This window comes from Cyphellophora europaea, assembly GCF_000365145.1.
Source record: "Cyphellophora europaea CBS 101466 unplaced genomic scaffold supercont1.8, whole genome shotgun sequence".
Lineage (NCBI taxonomy): Eukaryota > Fungi > Ascomycota > Eurotiomycetes > Chaetothyriales > Cyphellophoraceae > Cyphellophora > Cyphellophora europaea.
Genome location: NW_008481814.1, coordinates 796,689 through 819,406, shown reverse-complemented (window position 1 = coordinate 819,406; position 22,718 = coordinate 796,689). Strand labels below are relative to the sequence as shown.

General features: G+C 53.5%; 8 protein-coding genes across 8 annotated transcripts; 3 read left to right on the top strand and 5 right to left on the bottom strand.

The window, feature by feature from the left end:
• Positions 1-55: 55 nt before the first annotated feature.
• Positions 56-3,237, bottom strand: HMPREF1541_08104 (uncharacterized protein; the record flags this gene model as incomplete). The annotated part of the gene is made up of 3 exons (XM_008722424.1): positions 56-3,079; positions 3,130-3,177; positions 3,226-3,237. The coding sequence occupies 3 exons, from the start codon at positions 3,235-3,237 to the stop codon at positions 56-58; spliced, it is 3,084 nt and encodes a 1,027-aa protein (XP_008720646.1).
• Positions 3,238-4,556: 1,319 nt separating this feature from the next.
• On the bottom strand, positions 4,557-5,914 carry HMPREF1541_08103 (uncharacterized protein; the record flags this gene model as incomplete). Its single annotated transcript, XM_008722423.1, has 2 exons — positions 4,557-5,671; positions 5,722-5,914. 2 exons carry the CDS (start codon positions 5,912-5,914, stop codon positions 4,557-4,559), a joined length of 1,308 nt encoding a protein of 435 aa, XP_008720645.1.
• Positions 5,915-6,235: 321 nt separating this feature from the next.
• Positions 6,236-8,544, bottom strand: HMPREF1541_08102 (uncharacterized protein; the record flags this gene model as incomplete). The annotated part of the gene is made up of 4 exons (XM_008722422.1): positions 6,236-7,787; positions 7,834-8,027; positions 8,075-8,204; positions 8,507-8,544. 4 exons carry the CDS (start codon positions 8,542-8,544, stop codon positions 6,236-6,238), a joined length of 1,914 nt encoding a protein of 637 aa, XP_008720644.1.
• An 844-nt stretch (positions 8,545-9,388) lies between these two features.
• On the bottom strand, positions 9,389-10,995 carry HMPREF1541_08101 (uncharacterized protein; the record flags this gene model as incomplete). Its single annotated transcript, XM_008722421.1, has 4 exons — positions 9,389-9,481; positions 9,533-9,726; positions 9,813-10,324; positions 10,373-10,995. The coding sequence occupies 4 exons, from the start codon at positions 10,993-10,995 to the stop codon at positions 9,389-9,391; spliced, it is 1,422 nt and encodes a 473-aa protein (XP_008720643.1).
• A 1,238-nt stretch (positions 10,996-12,233) lies between these two features.
• Positions 12,234-14,754, top strand: HMPREF1541_08100 (uncharacterized protein; the record flags this gene model as incomplete). Its single annotated transcript, XM_008722420.1, has 2 exons — positions 12,234-12,275; positions 12,328-14,754. 2 exons carry the CDS (start codon positions 12,234-12,236, stop codon positions 14,752-14,754), a joined length of 2,469 nt encoding a protein of 822 aa, XP_008720642.1.
• A 752-nt stretch (positions 14,755-15,506) lies between these two features.
• Positions 15,507-16,067, top strand: HMPREF1541_08099 (uncharacterized protein; the record flags this gene model as incomplete). Its single annotated transcript, XM_008722419.1, has 2 exons — positions 15,507-15,710; positions 15,771-16,067. The coding sequence occupies 2 exons, from the start codon at positions 15,507-15,509 to the stop codon at positions 16,065-16,067; spliced, it is 501 nt and encodes a 166-aa protein (XP_008720641.1).
• Positions 16,068-17,219: 1,152 nt separating this feature from the next.
• Positions 17,220-18,161, bottom strand: HMPREF1541_08098 (uncharacterized protein; the record flags this gene model as incomplete). The annotated part of the gene is made up of 1 exon (XM_008722418.1): positions 17,220-18,161. One exon carries the CDS (start codon positions 18,159-18,161, stop codon positions 17,220-17,222), a length of 942 nt encoding a protein of 313 aa, XP_008720640.1.
• A 527-nt stretch (positions 18,162-18,688) lies between these two features.
• On the top strand, positions 18,689-21,691 carry HMPREF1541_08097 (alanyl-tRNA synthetase; the record flags this gene model as incomplete). Its single annotated transcript, XM_008722417.1, has 3 exons — positions 18,689-18,785; positions 18,843-21,463; positions 21,518-21,691. The coding sequence occupies 3 exons, from the start codon at positions 18,689-18,691 to the stop codon at positions 21,689-21,691; spliced, it is 2,892 nt and encodes a 963-aa protein (XP_008720639.1).
• Between the last annotated feature and the right edge of the window lie 1,027 nt (positions 21,692-22,718).

Sequence of the window (22,718 nt, the reverse complement as noted above, 5' to 3'; positions counted from 1 at the left end):
GACAACCCTTGGTATCATCGCTAGACCAGTTTTCCTTCCCAATGCAGTTCATCCACTATCCTCCTGCCTGTGCAACAAATCTTGCAAAAAAGGTCTTGTATTGCTTCATCTCCGCCGACGACAGGGTTCCGAGGAACTCGTCGATCATGGTATCGCTCATGCCCATGCTGCGCAATTCGTTGTCCCGTAACCATGAAATGTAGTTCTGTCCGTTCTTTTGGTACAGTGTTTTCTGTAGACCCGCGGCTTCCTGCAGCACCTGCCTCGCTGTGGCATCCTGCCTGGAGAAGTTTGAATTGGACGCCATGGCCCATGACAATGGCGAGAACCGGCTGATCATAAATTGGTCGAAGCCAGCCATCGCCGGCTGTGCGGCATTTCCGTTGGGCTGGCCTCCTACTCCTATGACATCTGGTCCACCCCATGTAACGCACATCTTCGACATCACCTGGAACGCCATCTTTGCCGTAGGATAGTCATCGACATCTTTCGAGAAGTGCTCGAGGGTGCCGATGATCGTCTCGAACATCGGCTGATTCGTCTCGCTGACGAGCACGGAACCGAGGTCGTTGCCCAGAATCACTACCAGGAAATTCAGATACTCGCGCTTCAGCTCGGCAAGCTCGACTTCGTCATCCGTGCCCAAAGTTGCGGCAGAGATGCCCGCAAAGATTCTCTGCAAAAGCCCTGTGAACATGCTGTCGAGAAAGCTGTAGATCTCTGTCTTGAAGCTGTAAATCAATTGGTCCAGCAGCCGAAGGAACAACGCCATCTCATCTCGGGAGGAAGAGTCGGCAAGAAGCCCATCGACCCATTGGGGGAGTTGCTGCACCATCTGTGAGCCCACCATGCCAATCAGTCTCGGGAACGCGAAGCGAGCAGCAGTCCTGATCTGTGATGATGCTTTCAACGATTCCAACGCAAGCAGAGTTGCTTCACAAACTTGTGAAAATGCCTGCTTGACCTCTGCGTTGGGCTCGGGTCCAGAGGAACCCGGAACCCAGTCAGAAAATCCTCGCGCCAAGGTCCCCAAAGCCATGATATCGTGATGAATTTGAAGCACCGCCTGCTCATTGCCGCTCTTGCCACGCTCAAGGTTCTGTTGAATGTCGATGAAAAGCGGTTCGATCACTGCACGAACTAGCTGTGCCTGCTTATCGGACGGCACATTCTGTGCACCAGCGATGCAGCCAACACCCTCGAAAAGGTAGAGCTGGCTTGTAAACGTTGCATCTGCAGCAGACTCGCCGTCTGACGACATTCCGTCATCGTCATCGTCCTCGTCCGGAAGCTCTGCTCGTATGACAAGCAGGTCGCGCAGATTTTGCACAACGGCTTCCGCAGCATCGGCCAGGTGAGCTCGTAGCTGGCGAACAAATCTTTGCAACAAATACCAAGATCGAGTCCGGACTTTCGAGCTCGAATGGTGAGCAAGCTGCAAAAAGTTCTGCAGCGCACCTTGCACGTACTCCGTGTGGTGCTCGAAGAAAGGAGAGTACCGGACGCAAATCTCCATGTACTGTAGTTGGATGGCAGGGTGTCCAAAGGAACCAGTATTAGACTGCACCATCATGAGCATCATCTGGTCCAACTTCTCCGCGGCAGGGGAATTTGGTTTGTTCTTCTGGTACAAACCACCGCCTTTGCCGGCCAAGTCTCCCATAAGATAGACTTCGTACAGGGCAAGGTCAAGGTCTCGCCAGTTGAGCTGACCGCCTGCTGTGCGGAGTTTTTCCAGTGTATCGTGAACGAGAGCAGAGATGGCGTCAATGTATAGTCCTTCATCAGAAGCCGCAATTGATTGCTGTAATGATGCAAGCCGTTTGCGCAGGTCTTGAAATTCGGCTTCGTCGGTCTTCTCATCATCGTCGCCCCAAGAGGCTGTCTCATCGTATCGCATCTTGTTGAAGATGGCCTTGAGGATGGGAAGCAGCATGACCGCCCTTTGAGATGACGGAGGCTGTCCCTGACTCGCTCGCCGCAAGAACGTAAGCACGTCGTTCATTCCATTGAGCACTGTTGAGCACACTTCATCATACTCGTCTGAAAAGAAGCGAAGAAGGTGGGGCAAGAATGAGCTAAGCATTCGTTCGGCTTTGGCCCATGTCTCTGAGCTGCTGTTCTCGTTCTCCAGTATCTTCACAATGTCTACCACGGCCGCGTTGACCAGCTTGGCAACAGTTTCGGCGAGATCTACATCGTAGTTAGAGCTACCTCGGCTGGCGGCCAGCGGTGGGCAGGAAATGAGCTGTGAGACCACCGTGTCAAGGTTGAGAAAGGTCATCAGATTCATCTTGTCTCCGGGCTGCATTTTCTTGCTGACGGTCTCGGTGAATACATCCACTGCGGAATCTCTCGCTTTCTCGGACCCGATGGCAAGGCCGAGCTGTTGGGCTCGTTCTAGCTGTTGAAACAAGATCTCGAGCATGGGTGGATTGACGATGAGGGAGATGTCGATCCAGCTAACCCACTTGCCAATGGCTTTGAGGCACAACTCGGCGACGAGGTCGTTGTTGCTTCTCCATTGGCTCAAGATCTCTTGCCACGACGAAGCAATCTTTTGGACGTCCCGCTCGCGGATCAGGTCCTTCAGAGAATTGGCTTTGTCCTGCTCTGGCCTTGAACGTGAAAGAAGGACGTCACCAATCTCATCGTGGATGGCATTAACCACGCGAAGGTAGAAGATAACGCCATTGACATTGTCTCGTTGCCCAGCTTGGGTGGATGTGAGAGCGAGAAGATCGTCAAAGCACGACTCCCAGCCTGAGGCGTAGAACGAGCAGAAGAGGTATGTAATAGTCGAGGCGAGTTTATTTTCCGTCGAAGGGGTATCGATGGTCGTTGGGCCTGTTCCTGGACCATGCGTCCGTTGTAGGAACGACAGGATCTGCTCTTTCACGACTGCGAGGCCCTGTTGGTCGACCAAGCCCGCCTGGACGGCATTGTTCACTATTTCTAGGCAGAAGACTCGGACGACTTCTGCAGGACGAGGCTCTTGGACGAATATGTTTAAGCATGGCTGCCACGCTGATGGCTCTTGTCTTAGTTGCGTAACATAGTCGAAGGCCTGTCGTTTGAGCTGCGAAGGCTGTTAGTGGTGGACCAGTGGTGCGGCACATCATGACCTACGGCTTGGTTTGCGGCGGGGTCATAGCTGATGAGGATGGCGGAAACCACCTAGGTAGGGTCAGTCAGACCACAGTGGAGAAGAGGGCGAACTCGTACCTGTTCCTCCATTGGGTCGTACCAGTGTCCCTCACCAGATAACTGCTTTAGGGAACACTGGTTTGTCGAAGTCACCGCATTTGGGGGAAATCTGTTTGGCGCAGCACGTGCCGTCAGTGTCACTCCATGGCCAGAGTGACTGCACAGAAAACGAGTTGAAGTGGGTATGGATGGTCCTGTGCTGGACGATGACTGGTCTTGAGACGGCGAGTTGAAGATCTGGTCACAATGTGAATCGTTTCGAAGTCTTGCAACCGCAGTCCACCCAGTGGTGCAGAGCCGTGACGCTTTCGGGCAGCAAGTCTTGGCGCCGGACGTACGCCAAGCCCGGCTTTGCCCCGCGGCTGTACGATGTCCTACTACAATGCTATTAGCTCGCTTGCTCACTTAAGCTGTGCTCAGGCAAATATCCTATCCTCTGAGCAAGTCAGCTTGGATTTTCGTAGCACCGTCGACACAGAGCGACTGCCCGGGGCTGCAGGCGTAAGAATTGTACCGTACGCTAAAACGAAACAGGCTAGCACATCTTGACCAAAGCCTTCAAGTTTGTTCGCGCTCGAAAAAAGTCGGCGCGTTGAACTTCAACCTCTGTACTTTGAGGACCAGCAGAGGAGTCAAGAAGCGACAAACACGGAAACCCAATGTCCATGTTAGATGACTTGCTGATGGGCTCCTTAGCTTCTCTGACGGTTCATCAACTCACAAACAGCAGCGGACACATCGCCCGCCCCTTTGTAATGTAAGTCAGCTTCTTCAAACCAAGCCCATTCCTCCCTCACATGATGACTACACAAACCATAATGCATTAGGAAGAGCCGGAAAAGGATATCCATTGGCTCGTATCACTCTCGAAGCATCGTCAAATGCTCCAAGATAATTCGTGCGGCCGGGATACTCGGTGCTTAGAACAGGTTTCCCTGACACTGCGTCTATCACAACTACACTTGCTTGATTGTTTATGACGGCTTGGCTGACTTTTGTCCCCATAGGCTCTTTTGTCCTGAAATTGGCTGTTGCTGGTTTGGGAGACACGGTAAGCCCGTTCGTTAGGTAGGTGTCGTGAGGCAAGCAGGGCAGCTCAAATAGCCAAAAGTGGATTTACCACTGGACGCTGTACTTCAACAAGCACAGGAGGAGTCTTCTCTATGGGCGGGAAAGCGGCAATAACTACCTTCGTGGCTGTGCGGTCACTGTCAATGCCTATCACCCAAGTCCAGGAATTGGACCTTCAAGATCGTTTCGTCACTCATGCTCGTGGCGGTAAATCAGCATTCACATTTCTTCGAACGCCGTCGCTATATGCGAAATCACATCCCTTGTCGTCGCCATATCTAACCCTGGTGCAGCTTCTTCAACCTGGTCGCTCCCTCAAACAAGCCCCGGTCAACCGCAGCTGCAACTGTCAAAGTCCCACCCACCACAGCACACAAGCCCGTCAGAAACCCAGCAAACGTCTTTGGACTGACCTCCCGGTTGATTACTTTCATCGGGCTGATGTCGTAGCTGAAGAAGACGCCAGGAATGCCACCGTGCGCGTGTAGCCTCTCCTTGTGGCCCTCCTGCGCATCCGTGCCGCCGGCCAAGCTCCGTTGGTGGCTCGTGACGCTGAATTGGTGCGACTCGATGGGTTGTCTCTTACTGCCATAGCCGTAGTGACCGAGCGGCGAAAAGCTGCCAATCGACTTGAGCAGCGTTTCGCTCTTCTTCTCATCCCAACCCAGCGGCAGATAGGACGTACTAACCACTTTGATGAAGTACATGTAGTTAAATGCCGCTTCTTGAGTGTCCTGCTTGGTCCCGTCGAGCGGGTTGCCGTTGCCGCCGATGCTGCCCTGCCAGCGGCTCTCGGCCTCGTCTTGTAGCTGAGGTCCAAAACGAAGGTGATGGATCTCGTGCGTGAACGTGTGGCCGCCCTCAACCGGTGTATCGAAGTAGTTTTGCAGATCATGCACGTGCATATTACCGTTGCTGAAGCTGCGGCCCGGCGCAAAGTGGAAATTGCCCACCACTTTGTTGACGCGGACGACACCCTCGATTCTGCAACCCTCTTGCCGCTGCGAGTCCAACCGCTGACCGTATCCTTCGCGCTCGCACTGCTCAACACCCTCGCCCTTCCCAAAAGCCCATGAGTTGGCAGCATAGGCTTCGCGCACCTCCTCACAGGTGTTGCAGCAACCAGCCTTTTTTGCACTGGGAGGAGCTGGTGCCGAGTAGCAGCTGCCGCAGTAGTCTGGGTCAAGCTTGGTCTCCGGAGCGTCTGCATGGAGCTGAAGGGCTTCGGTGCTGAGGACGATCGAGCCCTGAGACAGAGGAGAGAGGCGGACTTTGTTGATGCCGTGCTGGACGCCCGCCTGGATTTCACCAGACACATCCATCACATCGAGGGTCAGGAGTTCGCAGGGGATGCGAGGAAAGGTCACGTTGAGGTGGATCTCCATCTTCTCTCCTGTGCAAAGTGTCAATTTCGTGCCTTTCAAGCATAGAAATGCCGCATACCTCTTGATTTATCAACGATCAGCTCAGGACTGACCTCGACTTTCCTATAGTCCGACCACTCGCCCCATGATAGCCACAAAATCAGGAGTAACGAGGCGATGGTGACGATTCCACCAGAGGTTGTCCGTATTCGCGCATCTTCAACGGTCTTTGTAAAGGCATCTAGCCTATGGAATCTCGACTTGATCGGCATGATGGTAACAACTCGGATTGGGGGAGGCCCGTTTCTATACTGAAGGGAGTGTGATATGTTAGGGCTCTAAAGGTGGCCTCGCATTGAGCTCATCGGCAGCGCAATGGCTGCAAGCGGCTGCTGTTATCGAATGAGTAGGTCAACAAAGGAGCGGCTACGACGTCGAAGATGCAATGTCCGTAGGAATCCCGTGCACAGACGTGGCGGGTGTACTTTGCGCCAGAATAAGTTGACACGGTTCCCCAATTCTCAGTTCGTCAGGTGGCTTTGCGGTTCACCCTACTGCTGCCTGGTCACGTGAGCGACGTGAATGGACCTATTCTATCTTGCCACTCCAATCTCTTGCGCGTCCATCGATTGTAGTTCCTTCTCCGATGACACGGGTGCCAGTAGCCATACGAGAGACACTTCTTGCGGCGAGTCTTGCACTCTGATTAGGTGCATGTGCTTTGATTCCGCCTCTTTCGTAATGGAGGAGGCAGCGTTCAGTCTTTCCCAACCCACTTCGGTACGCTCATTCAGACCATCCTTATTGCCATCAAATCTTAGCAACAACGGCAATAGAGAGTCTTTCCAGACCGGCAGACGATTCCGCTTCGTAGCAAGGATAGTGGCAGCCAGGCCACCAAGGCCCAATAGGATGAGTACCAGAGGACCGGCAAGCCAGGCCCATCTAACACGCACAATAACCTCCGACCGGAGCACAGTGCCGCTAAGCGTCAAATTCTGGAGCTCTTGCAGCTTTCCTGTGACTGCTCGCCCGACCTGTTCGGCGATGTATGTGAAGTTGCCATTTCCGTCGATTGCCTGTTGCCCTGGTGAGCTCCAAGGGCTGCTAGTCTGGCTCGACGTGGTTATGTCATAATCGTTGTTCTGCGGCTCATTGTTGCCATACCAGGTACCAGCTCGAGTGTACGTAGAGTTTCCTTCGAGCACGATTCTGAGAGATCTGACAAAGTCGTTCGCTGAGCCATCGTAGTTCTGAAGTCCATTATCAACAACGGCAAAGTCTGTACCATTGACACTAGCGCGCCATCCCGAGGTCAAGAAGCCGTCAGGCTGCTGCACAGACATCTCTATACTACCATAATTGGTACCATTGATGGCTGAGTCCAGGACATAGTTTTGCATGACCGACTGCTGAGTACGCACGCAGGGCGTAAGAGCACATTCGACGGCTTGATTCAAGACCATTCTAGAGTGGTCCTCATTCAAATCCATGTCGAGGTAGCCCATGGAGTATAGCGGGCCGTCGACACCGGCAAAGGTTTTGTTCTGCCAATTCCGGGTCCAGTGGCTGTCAGGGGTCGGGTCGATATCCAGACTCCAGGTGTACCTCCTGGGCCTGACGATGTTCCAGTTGACTGGATCACTTCCAGCTAGGTTGAAAGGTATGTTGATTGTCGGAGAGTTTCCAGTTGGGACACGGAATGTTGCATTGAATACTAGGTTTTGAGTTGTCGATGAGTTGGCATTCTGTGCATATCGGGCAACAACATCATTGAAGTTGGTTTCATTGCTGAACGCACTGCCTTCAACGGTGACCTGATCTGTCGTGTCTTCACACACACTGCACATGGCAAGCGTGTTATACTCGGGCCACGTGCAGTTTCCAGTAGGACACAATGGCTGAGGGATGGCTCCACTGGCTCCTCCGAAGGCACCGATCGAGGCCGCCAGTACAAGCCGTGAACCGCCCCCTGTACCGCTGACTAGGGCTGAAGTCTCGTTATATGCCGTCGGTGTTCGAATTGAGGCTTGCCTCAAATCGTGAACTGGGACATTGTTTGGTTCTAGTATGATTAACTGCTGTAGGAATGCTTCGAAGCCAAAAGCCAGTACCGTCACAGCAGCGAGAAGCAATGCACGAAGGCTGGTGATAGTTAGCCACGCCTCACAGCTTCAAAGAGCTTCCTCACCTTCCTCTAGCCTTTACTCCAAGCAGCATAGAACCCCAAGGTCCTCTGCTAGCTTCTTCGTACTCATCCGTGATGCTGAGGGCGGCAGGATTTCGACTGAAGTGGAGCCAGCGTTCTTGTCGAAGAGCAGCAGCCACAACTACAAGCAGGCAGCCTTTAGCCAGAGTCGACAAGACTGATATAATGGCGTTAATCTGTTTTCGTTAGGCGAGAGATCGTGAATCGGACATAGTATGCGTACGGTGACGCTCTCAGGAAGACTGGGAGTCGGCTTTCCGTCGTAGCCGAAGAGGATACCGGCAATTGTGGCAAGCAGAGCTATACAGAGTGCGCCCGTGGCTATCTCCCAAGTCCAGGCATCCTGAGCGGTCCTAGTCCACCGTGATGGTATTTGATCGTCATGTGGTGTTGGTTTGCTGTTTCGACACCCAACTTTAAACACATTCCGACCGAATCGTGGAGGCGACCTTGATGGCGACGGTGATCGTGAACAAGAGGTGGAATTTCTTAGTGGTGATGGTTCTCGTGGCGGATATGCCGGGTTTAGACTTGGGGCTGCATTCACAGGAGACGAGCTTGAATCATTGTGCAATGTGTAGTATCTGGACGGGGTCGTAGCACATGCCATAAGTGATGAGTAGCGTGAAAGTGTTCTGGTCTGTTAATATCATACGGAGACTCTAGGATTATATACTGGTCGAGTAGAGGCATGATGCTGTTGTAGAGTTAATTGCTTCGCCACAAGGCATTCGAGAGGACTGCCCTGTATCCACACCAGACTTGTAACAAGCCCCGGATGTGCGTTTTTGGAGGGCGGAGATGGAATTTTGAGCTCTATTCGGAAATTTCGAAGCCGTAATTGAGCCACGAAGCTCCCATTGGCCCGTCGATCGCTTGAATCGAGCCCATGCAATGTAGTGAAAGGTTAGGAGAGATATGTCGGGCGCTGACGAGGCTAGGGTAATGGACGCCTAATTCGCAATGCAGGTATTTTTAGGACTATGTCTGTCTTGGCAGACGATCGCCTCGTTTAGGCGTCCGCAGCGTCCACAAGCCGAGCAATGTATAGATATCTGTATGCCTGATGCGAAAGAATAGATCGCTTCTGAAGCCGTCTGGCGGCATGCGCAAACAAGCCAGTAGGGAATTGCCAAATATCCTTGTTGCCCGAGGTGAGCTTGATCCACGTGACTGACACTTTTAGTAGCTCGGTCTTGGATGATACCTCCTCGATCCATTATTACCACGTAGTCTCCAATACGTTTTGGTGTAATCATAGGATGTATCAGAAGTTCATGCATTTTAGAAAAGCTCGCACTGATACGTCTGCGCCATCGGAACCTGCTGATGAGTCTGGTTGAGTCGTTTCTTTATGCCGAATTCAACAATTCTATACGTATTTTCAATTAACGCTCAGTCAAAGCCTTACCAACAAATCTCACTCAGACGAACATTCAAAAGTTACCTCAGTCTGAATATATCTTTTGAGTTTCCTCTGCAGATTGCTGCAGAAAGTACTCCGACTCTGCTTGACTAGTCCTCATCTTGAAGAGTCTCAAACCACAGTGCCGCTGTTATCGGCGCAGTCAAAAGCTCTTCCGACTGCACCATTGGCGTAGGCATCTATAACTGCTTGAACCACTCCATACTGTGATTTCGTCAGTGATGAGTACTATGTCAGGTGAGGAGTGAAACTGACCGTGCCGGCCACCGTCAAAAACGTGCCCAGCGAAATGAGAAACCAGTGGAACCAGTACTTGATTTGTTGCATCATTGTACCCGTTCGAAACGACTTGTGGTCATAGACATAGCAGTATGCTGGCAAAGTGATGGTTATACTTGCGAAGCCAACACTGCCTGCCAAGCTGAGGAGGTAGTTGAATATTGGGACACCTTGACAGCTATTAGCGATCTGGTCCAGTGACTGCTTGTCACTGGGACTTTTGGGCCCCGACATGACTAGATGCGACAGTACTCACCTCCAGCGATGACGAAAGCGACAGCAGATAGACTCAGGGTACAGCCGAGCCACGTTCCCCAGTGAACCACGGTGTTGCTCTGCAAGTGCTTGGAGTTTCGCAGTATCCTTACAAACAGATACTTGGCGGCAACATGCGTGTAGAGTGAAGCCGTTACCAGTAGCCCGAGAAGCCCCACACCGTAGGCGACCTTTTTTATCGTACCGCCAGCAGAGCCAAGTGATGGAGAAGCGACCCAAACGCCACAGTAGTAGTATACGACCAGTGAAAAGGTCAAATACGATGCGGTGACGATGCCCATACATACGAAGAGCGACTTCTTGTAATCCTTGGGGTTACGCATCTCGCTGATCACAGGCATAAAAGCGCTGGTGCCGGATCCAGAGCAGAAAATGGATGTGGCCGCGTTGATGCCTGCTACGAAGTCAGGTGATCCAAACACGGTATACCCTAATTCATATGGACCACTCTGGGGCGCTGCAGCTGGTCGGTCTCGCTGCGTGACGCCAATACTGGTCACGTTAGCTAAGTCTTTGAGGGGTGGGGTTGGTTCGACTTACACGACGATCAATACTGCAGCATAAATCGTTACGAAACCAGCCCAGGTCAACCACCCTATGTGCTCGAACTTGCGGATTCCAGCCAATCCAGCCATGACAAGCGCCACGATCAGCGTAAAGTAGTTTGTGCAAAGAGCATGTTCTGAAAGTGCGTTCAGTGCGGTGGATGCGCCCACTATGCCGGAGGCGGCGACAATAACCCAGGTGATGATGAAGAGGAAGCCGATAATCTCTCGTAGTATTTTGCCACCGACAATCTGCGCCATGTCTGCCACCGAGTGGACGCCCGCATGTCGATTGCGAAAATCGCCCATCAGGACACCACTGTAGGTGTTGACGGCCTGCCAGCCAAGGACGTTGACAGCACCAGGGAAAGATCCAAGGGCTGCCATGGCTGTAGGAATTGTGAGAACACCGGTCGCGAAAATGATCTTCAAGAAGATGGCGGTCGCCCATATCCAGCCCACAGTGCGAAACGCGACATCGCCATCATCTCTGAACACCTCGAAGTTATCTTCTTTCGTAGAGCCCTTTTCTACTGAGGCATGGTCGTCGCTGAGAACTGGACTGATCTCGCCACCGTTGCCAGCGGCTTGATGCTTGCTCTTGCTGGTGTCAGCCATGTTGCGAATGCTGGGGTGTTCGTAATGAGCTGGCGAAAGAGGACTGTACTCCAGAAGGGATGGACTACGCAGTGCGTGGGTTTCGGCATGATTTGTAGGTCAGCCCTTAGCTATGGTACATGGTGGATGTATCCGCTCAGCAGTTATCGCTTCGCCGGGGTATGAGCGATGGAGCTGGAGGGTTCCACTGATATGCTCGTCTGATACGGAGCACAGGGCCCCATTCTTGCAACAACACCGGGACTGGGGTTGTCAAAGTCTATGAAGCACTTATCAGTACTGGGAAGTCGAGTTAGTTCTCACTTGGGCCGTTCTTACAGCGTGTCTATTCCCCTATCAGCTGTACGGATGAGGAGCATGTTCATCCCTGACAGCCCACGAGCTGGAGTACCTCGAGAGAACACCGGCCCGGCTAAGTCCCCGCCGAGCTGCAAGCGAGGGACCAGTGACGACGACGAGAGTACGAATTAGCAGTAGGGATCGTCGTTCTTCCTTATCAAACACTGGGCATTATAAGCAGGCACGTGGAAGTCCGATGGGATAGGGTCTGCACCCTCGCCCTGCTTGTCGAATCGAATGATCAGTAGCCAGGCTAGGAGATCGGCCACCGGGGGCTGTGAGACGAAAATGTTGCCGTAAGAGCACTGAGAAAGGTGCCCCTTGCAAATATGTCGATATAGGAAGAAGAGGACGTCTGCTACCTATCATTGACCCTTTTCGTCAGCCAGACAATTATGAGTGAGATGGCAATTATGAATGAGAGTCTGGTGAGAGTTGTATGTCAGCGAAATCGCTCGGTCTACATGGAGAGCTGATGGAGCTCGGCGTACGTAGCAGTGATCAGTCGTGATCATAGTGCTCGCGGTAAGAGAAGCACGGAACGATGTCTGCTGGCTTTTGGTGCTGGGGCAAGCAAGGCTAGATTTGGGGCAACAAGGCTTGGGCAAGGCTCGCGGGGACTTAAGCTCCGGGCGACGACTCCGGCGGCTCTAACTTGAACGTGTAGCGGCATCAGGACACCTATGACGATCGTTTGCCGCAACGTCTAAGTTACACTATGCGTCCGTTGCCATCAGATTTCTGAACATTCTGGGTCTGACTTCCGTTGTCTGTTATTCATACATCGTCTGATGCGCAGATGATTCAGTGCCATCTGCCACGGGGGAACTCCCTACTTAATCACGCGGCCCAGCTACCCCAATAGCCCGGGTTGCGAACATTTACTAATACTACACATCATGCCGGCGCGCGTGCGGATGAGGTGGACGGCTTATGCTGGAGTGAGTACAGCTGCTACTGCTGTTAGACACGATATCTAATATCTTGACTCAGGTCTCAACGGCTCTGGCCGGCTTCGTCATTCTCAAAGCCCTCGCGCAACGGCCAAACTTCTACTCAGCCGCCGTTTACCTCTCGCAATCCTCAGCGAATCTCATGATCCTTACGAACCTCATTTTCGTTACCGCCTGTACAGTATTATTTGGTTTGCAGAAGCTTCTATACGGACCGCTCCGTCCGATCGAAATCGAGCAGTTGTACGAGAAAGCTTGGTTTGCCGTGACAGAAACATGTTTGGCCATGACAATTTTCAGAGGCGAGATAGGGCCTTGGTTCTTGGTCATGTTCTTCTCGTTGTTGGCGGGAAAAGTATGGGGTTGGATTGGCGAGGGAAGAGTCGAGATTCTTGAACAACAGCCACCGCGAAATCCGAAGTTGTTCCATACTCGACTCGCTCTGAGTCTGGGGTTGAGCGTCGCCTTTGACGTGTCCATGCTTGAGTACATCATCCTTCAAGTCATGCGCATGGCCAAGCCGGACATGATGGTCATGTTTGGGTTTGAATTCGCTATACTATCGATCTCAAGCCTCAGTACCGCATTTCGGTACGCCATTCAGCTGTTTGAGATGGGCGTGGTAAGGGAACAAAAAAGAGTTCGAGCAGAAACGATGCGCAGGGAGCGAATGGACGCCGCTAGGGGAGACCTCGAAGCCGCCGAACGCAGAGTCGCACAGCCTCCAGCCGATACGACTGAATCAACTCCTGCTATGTCCGTCGAAGATGCACGTGCGGCTCTGCGGCGAGCCGAACAACCCGTCGATGACAACGAGGTCGAAGTTGAGGGCTGGGAGACGAAAGGAAGATGGGTCTTCTACCTGGACCTGGCAACTGACTTCTTCAAACTCGTTGTCTACCTGTCATTCTTCATCATATTGCTGGTATTCTACGGACTGCCTATCCATATCATGAGGGACGTCTTCCTTACAACACGCTCGTTCTTCAAGCGGATTTCTGATTTCATGAAATATCGGACAGCCACAAGAGACATGAACGAAAGATATCCCGATGCGAATGCAGACGAGATCGGGAGGGAGGATGTCTGCATCATCTGCAGGGAGGAGATGCGACCCTACCAGGCTCCTGCACCAGGACAACCACCTGCGAATCCAGCGGTAGAGCGAATGAGACCAAAGAAACTACCTTGTGGGCATGTCCTGCACTTTGCCTGCCTCAGAAGTTGGTTGGAGAGACAACAAGTGTGTCCGACCTGCAGGCGCTCGGTCGTGCCCACTCCAGCCACAGGTCCGACCACTGCTGTACAGCCAGGAGCCAATGGTCAGCCGGGACAGCACCCACCAGGTGATCGACCGGGACCCAGAGTGTACCAGTTCGGTCCACTACGCATCGGCGTTGGCGCTGCCAGGGGCAACAATATGTTTGAGGAACTGCAGCAGCAGCTTGCCGACGGAAGAGCTGCGGCAGGCCCTCGAGGTGACCAGAATGCTCCTCAACAGTATGGCTTCGGCATCAGGTGGGATGGGAGGCACAGAACTCGGCGGAGACACAGAGAACCTCAAGGATCGCTGAGGGAGCAGTTGGATAGCGTTGAGCAGCAGATTCAGCAAGAAATGCAAGCTCTAGCGCAGAGCTCGAGGGAGTACGCTCTGTTGAGATCAATGCAAGTCGAGCTGGACAGAGTGCGTGCAAGCCGAAACCAGACGGGAGCCCAAGGAGCTGCAGCAGGAGTTCAGCCTGCACCCGGGCTATCACTACCTCCAGTGCGCCCAGTACAGGTCCTGCAGGCAGCGTCAGGCGAGCAGCTAGTTGCGGCGGGAAGCGACCAGCTTCCGCCAGGACTTACAATTCCGGAGGGGTGGACGCTGATGCCTCTCCGACCCGCTGCTGCTCCTCAAGCGGCTGGACAAATGCCTTCGGTAATGACTCAGATGACACCTCAGCAACCAGTGGCGGCCCCGCCCACCTCACAACAACCACCACCAATGACCGTCCCGGCCGTACCTGATCATATCCGAGCCATGTTCAACTTGCCCGGTCAGACAGATGGCGAAACCATGACTACTGGCAGCCAAATGAGCAATCCGGTCCAAGCACCGCCGTCCAGCGCAGAGGCATCGAGCACACAGACGAGCATTGATCGACCAACAGTAAGCACTACCGCTGTACCGACTACAAATGGAGAAAGCGTGCCCAGCCAAGAACCACCCGTACAGCAGAACGGCGACAGCCATGTCCAACCTCCATCAGCACCATCCATTGCGGCGCCTTCTGCACCAGAGTCGCTCCCTATTTGGGGCTCGCCATCAGACGCGCAGGGAAACGGAGAAAGCAGCGATAGGCAAGTCGAAGCTGAGTCGGCCACTAATACAGTTGCGCCTAAGTCTGCTCAGGAAGCATCCACGTCGAGTAATGCTCCATCGAAGCACGCAACAGTGGAAGACATGGTGGAAGATCCGGATTGAACTCGTAAGTAGTGTATAGCATAGAGCTTTGGCGTTGAAGCCCCTTTATTGTTGAGCTGAGGTAGTCAACATCGGACTACTATTTGTCGTTGTCGTCCGCCTCGCGTTGCATGTTAGTTTGGATGCAAGTCAAGGCGTTTAGAATCTGGCTTGCCTTTATCGATTCTGTGTGAACTGCCCATCAGGGCGCATTCGCCTCTCGATGGAGCTAGTGGCAGTCGCGCATTCTTGCCCTCGCACACATCCAATCAAACACGGGGCCACCCCGGCGCCATTTTTAGGCTCTCGGGTGTTGCCCTTTGGTGGAGCCTTGTTGGCACCCAAAAAGGCTGCGACAAAGCCGGAACAAGACGTGTCTGGGGCGACGACCGTTGCCAGCCACTCAAGCGTCCTCCTGGACTGCGCCTCCCTCTTCGCGTTGCACTCACTGTCCCAGCACTCGGTGTTCTCTTTCAATATTGAGTCCCCTCGTTTCTGCATAGCACTCATTGCACGTTCAACACCTTCACTGGGTCGCCTGTGCGCCACTCGCTCCAAGACCGGCTATTGACGCCACTGCACATTTCCACCCCTCGACTCGTCACCAAGCAATCTACCCCTCGAACAATCCTGTGAAACACAGATCTTTCCTGCCCGAGACAGCGCGACGTACCTTACGCATTCCTCAACCATCGATAGTCTTTTCTCTCTCCTAATCATCGCCTCGACTTCACCTTCATCCATCTAAACATCCCTCAACCACAACTGTCAACATGCCGTCCCTACACCTCATCCCTCGGGCCGACGACGACGACATCGTTTGCAACTACTGGGGCTGCGTCAGCTACACCAGCTATGTGATCAAATGGGCTGTCTTCGGCGGCCTCATGGCGGCTTGCCTGCTATTCTTCTTCGGAGGCTACATCCACGCCAAGCAGCGCATGAAGAAGGGTCTCGCGCCACTCTCCTACCACCGCGTACGTTCTTGTCTCCCCATCTTCTTGTCCGGTCCCCCTTTGCTGACTTGTTCTGCGTAGTGGATGATCCCTCGCCGCCAACGCATTGCCTTCCATGCCGCGCATCCCAACCTGCCTAATCCCTACATCCAGCGCCAGTGGTACACGCCCGGCTACGGCATGCACCCCGTCAACCACTATGGCCCGCCACCTCCGCAGTACGGTACCCCTGAATGGCTGCCAGCCTACGCCCCCCCTGCCGACGGCAGCAACGTCAACGCGCACAAGACCAACCCGAACCAAGCATATGCTCAGGAAGTAGGCACCACCAGCATGGGCCCAAGCATGCCTTCAAATGCTGCAGGACAGGGCCGCTAAGAGCAATCGAGGTTGCGTGCATCACATCGAAGCGTGGCGTTTTTGGGGTGGGAGCCACCTGTTGTTTTCATAGCGAGGGCAAAGGCATCGCGAAATTCAGGAATCAGGAATTAGACTTGTCAGGTGCATGTCATTTGGTATTAGCAAGCAGGAGCTAAATGTGCGGCAAATGGTGACATGAACTCTTGCATGTCATCATCGGCCACGTCTTTATGTAGAACAAAAATTCAGATGCATCAGATGAGGTTGTTCAACACATGTCGGCAGCGTGGCAGGTCACTCAAGTTAGCGGCTCTTCATCTCTCCTTCTAGACTCTGCTGAAACTCACGGGTACGCAACCTGAGCCGCCTCTGGAACCCACGACACTCTATCTCATAGGCGCTCGCATTTTGTCTTTATTCGACTGAAGATGCTCCCCCCTCTCGTGGGCTGCGTGAGGATCGTGCAACATGCTCGATGGCTTGGCGCAACTCGCCTGGCGTCCTCGTCCCTACCGTCAGGCACGGGCACTGCTACTTGGGATCGAGTGCTTCCGGTTGGTAGATGAACGAACTTCCAGTCACCGTCTCCTTCGCTCTCGCATGCTTCACAAGGGCTCATACGCTTCTGTTGCGCCATTGCTCGGAGCGTCCCAACGCAGAGATGATGGAGATACTCGACGGACCATGGCTCGATCACCACATCGATCGTGAGATGGCTTCTCAGTCTCCGGAGACGGAGAAGACGTCTTGATGCAGAGATATGTGATGTGGATGAGAGCTCCGGAGAGCGTGTAGGCAGTAGCTAACCGTCGTCAAACTGCCTCTAGCTCTCAGACCTCGTGCTCCAAAATATGATTGCCACACGCTTCCTTGAACTGAAGCTCGGAGTCGAGAGCGACGAAAGCTAAGAACTTGACTCGAGCAAAATATGATGGGAAGAGCGTTGGATTGAGCAGGAGGCGCTTGAGCTCGAGGACGATAAACTCCAAGCGAACCTCGACCTCACGCTCATTCGTATCTCTGACGAGGCACACAAACGACTGTGCCGCAGTGCAGATGTGTCTCATCACTTTGTAGAGATTACTGTGGTGCTCAATCGGTCTTGTGTAGTAAGTCGGGCTTCTCAATTCATTGGTCTGCACATGAACTCGACCTTAGAGCATTCGTTCTTCATTCTACCTCCATGGCATCTGGATCATGGTTCTCAGAATGTATAGAATCGTTGTTGTGTTGCCAAGCGGCCCATTGTCGATCTAGCGGGTAGCCAAAGATCTCATGCTCAGCCACAGGAGGTGGTTCAACCAATAGAGCTTGGTCCTCGTTATCGCTTGATTGGCGACCTCGCTCTCGAATGCGCTGCCGGGCTTCATGGACAGCTTTGCGGACAGCATCTGTTTCTTCCGGTACAGATATGCTCAAAGGATCTCTGTAGAGCACGAGAGCCTGGCTGGGGCCGGCGTGGGGCGCGCCGGCGCGCAGGGCGCCCTTCAAGATCGAGTCTTGGGCTGAGGAGATTTCCTTGTCGACTTCATCAGGGAGAAAAAAGGCTCGCTCCTGTTCCTGCTCCTTGGCGGCACGCTCTTCTGCCTCAATCTCCGCTATGGCTGCATCCAAATCGCTAATGAAGATACGATGTGGGTGGTCGTCGACTGGCATGAAGTCTTCATTGTTGGAGGGCAGACGCTGGGGGGGAGGTGTGTCGCATAGGTTCTGATTAGGCAAGAGCTGATTTCGGTGCGTGATCGGCCTTGGATGGTGCAGTTGATGTGTAGATTCATGGTATATTGGCTGATCTACTAGGTCGTGGTCCTGGTCGCCAGTCACTGTTGGCGGCTGGTAAGGCTCCGCTGGCGAGGCGGTGCGATTCTGCGCATAGTTGAGGTCTACATCCGACCCATGCGATCGATCTATCGTTCGAGGAGGCCGAGGAGGGCTAATGCGGAGTTTCTTGAACCCCCCGGAGATGGTGGGAGGAGGATCTGCATCGTCATCTGCTCGTCGTTTCTGGCCACGCGACGTGTTCCTGTGGGTGCGCTGCGTGTGTTCAGTGAACCAGTCAGAAGGCGAGTGGAATGGCGAGGAGGGAGATGCTGGATTGGCAGGAAGTGCCATCTGAAAAGCGGTGGTGTATAGGCACGCGGCGTCGAAGAGGGGTCACTGGTCGCTGGTAGATTATGCACTCCACTCTCTTCAGCTCGATCGCATCTTGGTTTCACTTCTCCCGAGCCCGAGCGACGTTATCGATAGCAAAAGCGAAGCTCATCAGGGATCTTTGCGGCTTGCGACACGATGAAGTAAAGTCGAGAAGCGACAAGGTGAGACTGATAACGGTGAGAGTTGGGCGGATGCATGGAAGCTGAAAGAAACACTGGCTGTGAATGCAGGTTCGCGGTAGCGGCCGAGGCGCGATCGTGCCCACCAGCCTCATACTGGCACCACCTCCGACTTTTTGGAGCGCGTACTGTCTGGCAACGAGCTCGTGTGCCGCGGTGACTCACGCCTTTCCTAGACGTTTGGCTCATTCCTCTGCACCCTTCCGCTCCCTTAAGACCACCGTTGCGCTCGGCCGCAGCCATTCTGTGCTCCGAAACCCGCCCGCAAAAATCCTGCCACCTTGCTACCCCTCGACCACCATCAGAATGGCGACGACAAGCTCGACAGGGGCTCCCGAATGGAGTGCCCAGCAGGTCAGAGATACCTTCCTGAAGTATTTTGAGGAGCGTGGTCACACCTTTGGTATGTATTGTGGCTCAAACATCTCCCTGTAGTACCTGACTCACACCCCGCCTCTAGTCAAGTCCTCCCCTGTGGTGCCCTTATCAGATCCTACCTTACTCTTCACCAATGCTGGTATGAACCAGTTCAAGCCTATCTTCCTGGGAACTGTCGACCCCTCTTCCAAAGAAGGCCAGTGGAAACGCGCTGTCAACTCTCAAAAATGCATTCGCGCCGGGGGCAAGCACAATGACCTCGACGATGTTGGCAAAGACTCATATCACCACACCTTCTTCGAGATGCTAGGCAACTGGTCGTTCGGCGACTACTTCAAAAAGGAGGCTATCAATTACAGCTGGGAGCTACTCACCAAGGTTTTTGGTCTGGACCCTGACCGGCTCTATGTCACATATTTCGAGGGTAACCCCGAGGGTGGCCTCGAGCCCGATCTGGAGGCGAAAGAGATATGGAGGAGTGTTGGCGTACCAGATGACCACATATTACCTGGCGACATGAAGGACAACTTCTGGGAAATGGGCGACCAAGGGCCTTGCGGACCCTGCTCCGAGATTCACTACGACCGTATAGGTGGCCGAAATGCTGCTCACTTGGTGAATATGGACGACCCGAATGTCCTCGAGATCTGGAACAACGTTTTCATCCAGTATAATCGAGAGCCGGACAAGAGTCTGAAGCCTCTACCTAATAAGCATGTTGATACTGGTATGGGCTACGAACGATTAGTCAGTGTGCTACAGAACAAGCTCAGCAACTACGATACCGACGTCTTCACGCCTCTGTTTGCACGGATCCAAGAAATTACTGGAGCGAGGCCGTACGAGGGCAAGTTTGGAGAGGAAGACAAGGACGGCATCGACACCGCCTACCGAGTTGTTGCCGACCACGTTAGGCTGCTCACTTTTGCCATCACGGATGGCGCCATCCCCAACAGTGAAGGTCGAGGTTACGTTGTTCGCCGAGTACTGAGGCGAGGATCAAGATACGCGCGGAAGTACTTTAATGTTGAGATCGGCAGCTTCTTCTCGAAGATTGTCCCTACCCTTGTACAACATATGGGCGGAATGTTCAAGGAGATTGCTGCAAAAGAGGATGAAGTCAAAGAGATTCTAGACGAAGAGGAGCTGTCCTTTGCGAAGACGTTAGACCGGGGAGAGAAGCAATTCGAGAGCTATGCTGCCAAGAGCAAGGAGAAGGGCCAGAAGAGCTTGCACGGTGCCGATGTCTGGAAACTTTACGATACGTATGGTTTCCCCGTCGATCTGACTAGACTCATGGCAGAAGAGAGAGGACTGTCGATCGATGACAACGAATTCGAGTCTGCGAGATTACAAGCCAAAGAGGCCAGCAAGGGCGAGAAGAAGGCTGCGAGTGACCTGTTGAAGCTGACCGTGCACGATCTTGGTGAGCTTGAGAAGATGCCACAAGTCACCAAGACCGACGACTCCGCCAAGTACGGCCGAGAAAACGTCGATGGCAATATTCAAGCCATCTACCACGCCGGAAAGTTCCACGACAGCACAAAAGACATCCCCGAGGGTGAGCAAGTTGGTCTCATTCTCAGCAAGACCAATTTCTATGCTGAGCAGGGTGGCCAAGAGTACGACACTGGTAAGATCGTCATTGACGGTCAAGCCGAGCTAGGTGTGGAGAATGTCCAGTTATACGCTGGCTACGTTCTGCATACGGGTTACATGAAGTATGGTCAGTTTGACGTCGGCGACACCACAATCTGCGAATACGACGAGTCCAGAAGAGGTCCCATCCGGAACAATCACACCGGGACGCACATTCTTAACTTTGCCCTGCGAGAAGTGCTCGGCGATGGCATTGACCAGAAGGGATCGTTGGTTGCTCAAGAGAAGATGCGCTTCGATTTTAGCCACAAGGCTGCAGTATCAGACAAAGACCTACAAACCATTGAAGACCAGTCCACCGAGTACATCCGTCAGAATGTTCCAGTCTACGCCAAGGACGTGCCACTCAGCGTTGCCCGCGAGATCGAGGGCGTGCGTGCAGTATTCGGCGAGACTTATCCAGACCCTGTACGCGTCGTCTCCGTCGGTGTGGAGGTTGACGACATCCTCAAGAATGTTAAGGACCCCAATTGGCGCAAAGTCAGCCTCGAGTTCTGCGGTGGCACTCACGTTCGAAGTACTGGCGATATAAAAGAGCTGGTCATCATTGAGGAGAGCGGTATCGCCAAGGGTATTCGGCGTATCATCGCCGTGACTGGCGAGGATGCCTACAAGGTCCAGCGCGTCGCCGATGAGTTCTCTGAGAAGCTCGACAAGCTCGCCAAGATGCCCTTTGGCCCGGCCAAGGAGCAAGAGGCCAAGACGACGCAGCTTGAGCTCAACAGCCTCGAAATCTCAGCCATCCGCAAAGCACAGTTTCGCGATCGCTACGCCAAGATCGGCAAGGAGATTCTGGATCAGCAAAAGAAGGCGCAGAAGGAGGAGACCAAGAAGGCTATCGATGCTGTCACGCAATACTTTGCGAAGAATGAGGGCGCCTCGGCCGCTGTCGTGCGTCTGCCAATCGGCGGCAATGCGAGAGTTCTGCCAGACGTGGTCAAACATGTGCAGCAGAAGATGAAGGACAAGACCGTGTACGTTGTGGCTGCCGACGGGCAGGATGTGGAGGGCGGACGTGTTGTTCACGGTTGCTTTGTGAGCGAGGTAAGCAGTTCCAACCCCCCAGACGACTCGACGAGTGTGCTAACGTGACGATAGACTGGTGCCAAGGCCGGCATTTCTTCCTCAGACTGGTCCGCCACTGTGTCTAACCTCGTTGGCGGCAAAGCTGGTGGCAAGGCGCCCGTAGCCATCGGGAACGGCACAGATGTGTCGAAAGTCGACGACGCTCTCAAGGCTGCTACAGAGTATCTGGAGAAGTTCAAGCTATGATGGTGCATGCCAAGCTTTCACTGCCTGAATGCTCCAAGTGGAGGACAAAGTCAGCTCTCGTGCTGCACTTTTACCTGGGGTTTTCTGATGTGGGTTACGAAGCCCCGCCTTCTGAAACAGAAAACGATGGGAGCATTTCATGTTCGAAGTATTCCGTCGGATGATATCGCGTGTGAGCAGGAAGCGAGGCCTCACCTCCACCCCTCGGCCGCGCAAAAATATAGAATCATGATCATTCTGTCGCATAGTCATGACTGTAGCCTCTTATGGAATGCCTCTTTCAAAAGGACTCGCACGTGTGATGATGGTGCGCCTTGTGTGTCTCTCTCGCGCCGCGCCGTGTCCACGCTCCTGTTGCGAGTTGAACCCCCCCTTCCGACCGTGCGGGCTACGTCGATGCGCTACCACTGCTGCTAGCTGCCTCGACTGGTGCACCGAGGGGTTTCCCAAGCAGCGGCTCAAACCGTTCAACGAACATTTCTATAGTTCGAGCATAGCATACATACTACTCAGCTTTGAGCATGCCGGAGACGACTATATTTTGCAGAGCAGGAATCGTGACAAGCGTGGCTCGAAAATGAAACAAATTGAGGAGCAAAAAAAAAACACTAATGACTGGCTGGCTGGATTGGAAAAGTGGCAACCTTGCATTTCACTGCTTCGTCAAACCCCGTACTAAAGCTCACAATCAGACGTAAAACACCGCAACCATCGTCATGAAGTATCGAAGAAGCCAGGAATAGACATCACGCTTTGGCATCTGAGCCTGGGGAGACGACTGGAATGCCGATGGATGGATTTACAGGCGTCACCAGGTCGAGTGTGCGTTTCTCAGCTTGTCGGGGGAGGCGTGGTAGTGGTGAGATTTCCTCTCGAAGCTGGTGCAGTGGTGTTGGTGTATCATCCCGCGGCAGCCGTAGCGTTGAAGGGGTGTCTTGAGGGGGAGATTGTGGGACGACAGGACTGTCTGTGCGGGGAAGTCTAGGTATTGTTGGTTCGCCGTCGAGGGATAGCTTTGGTAGGGTGT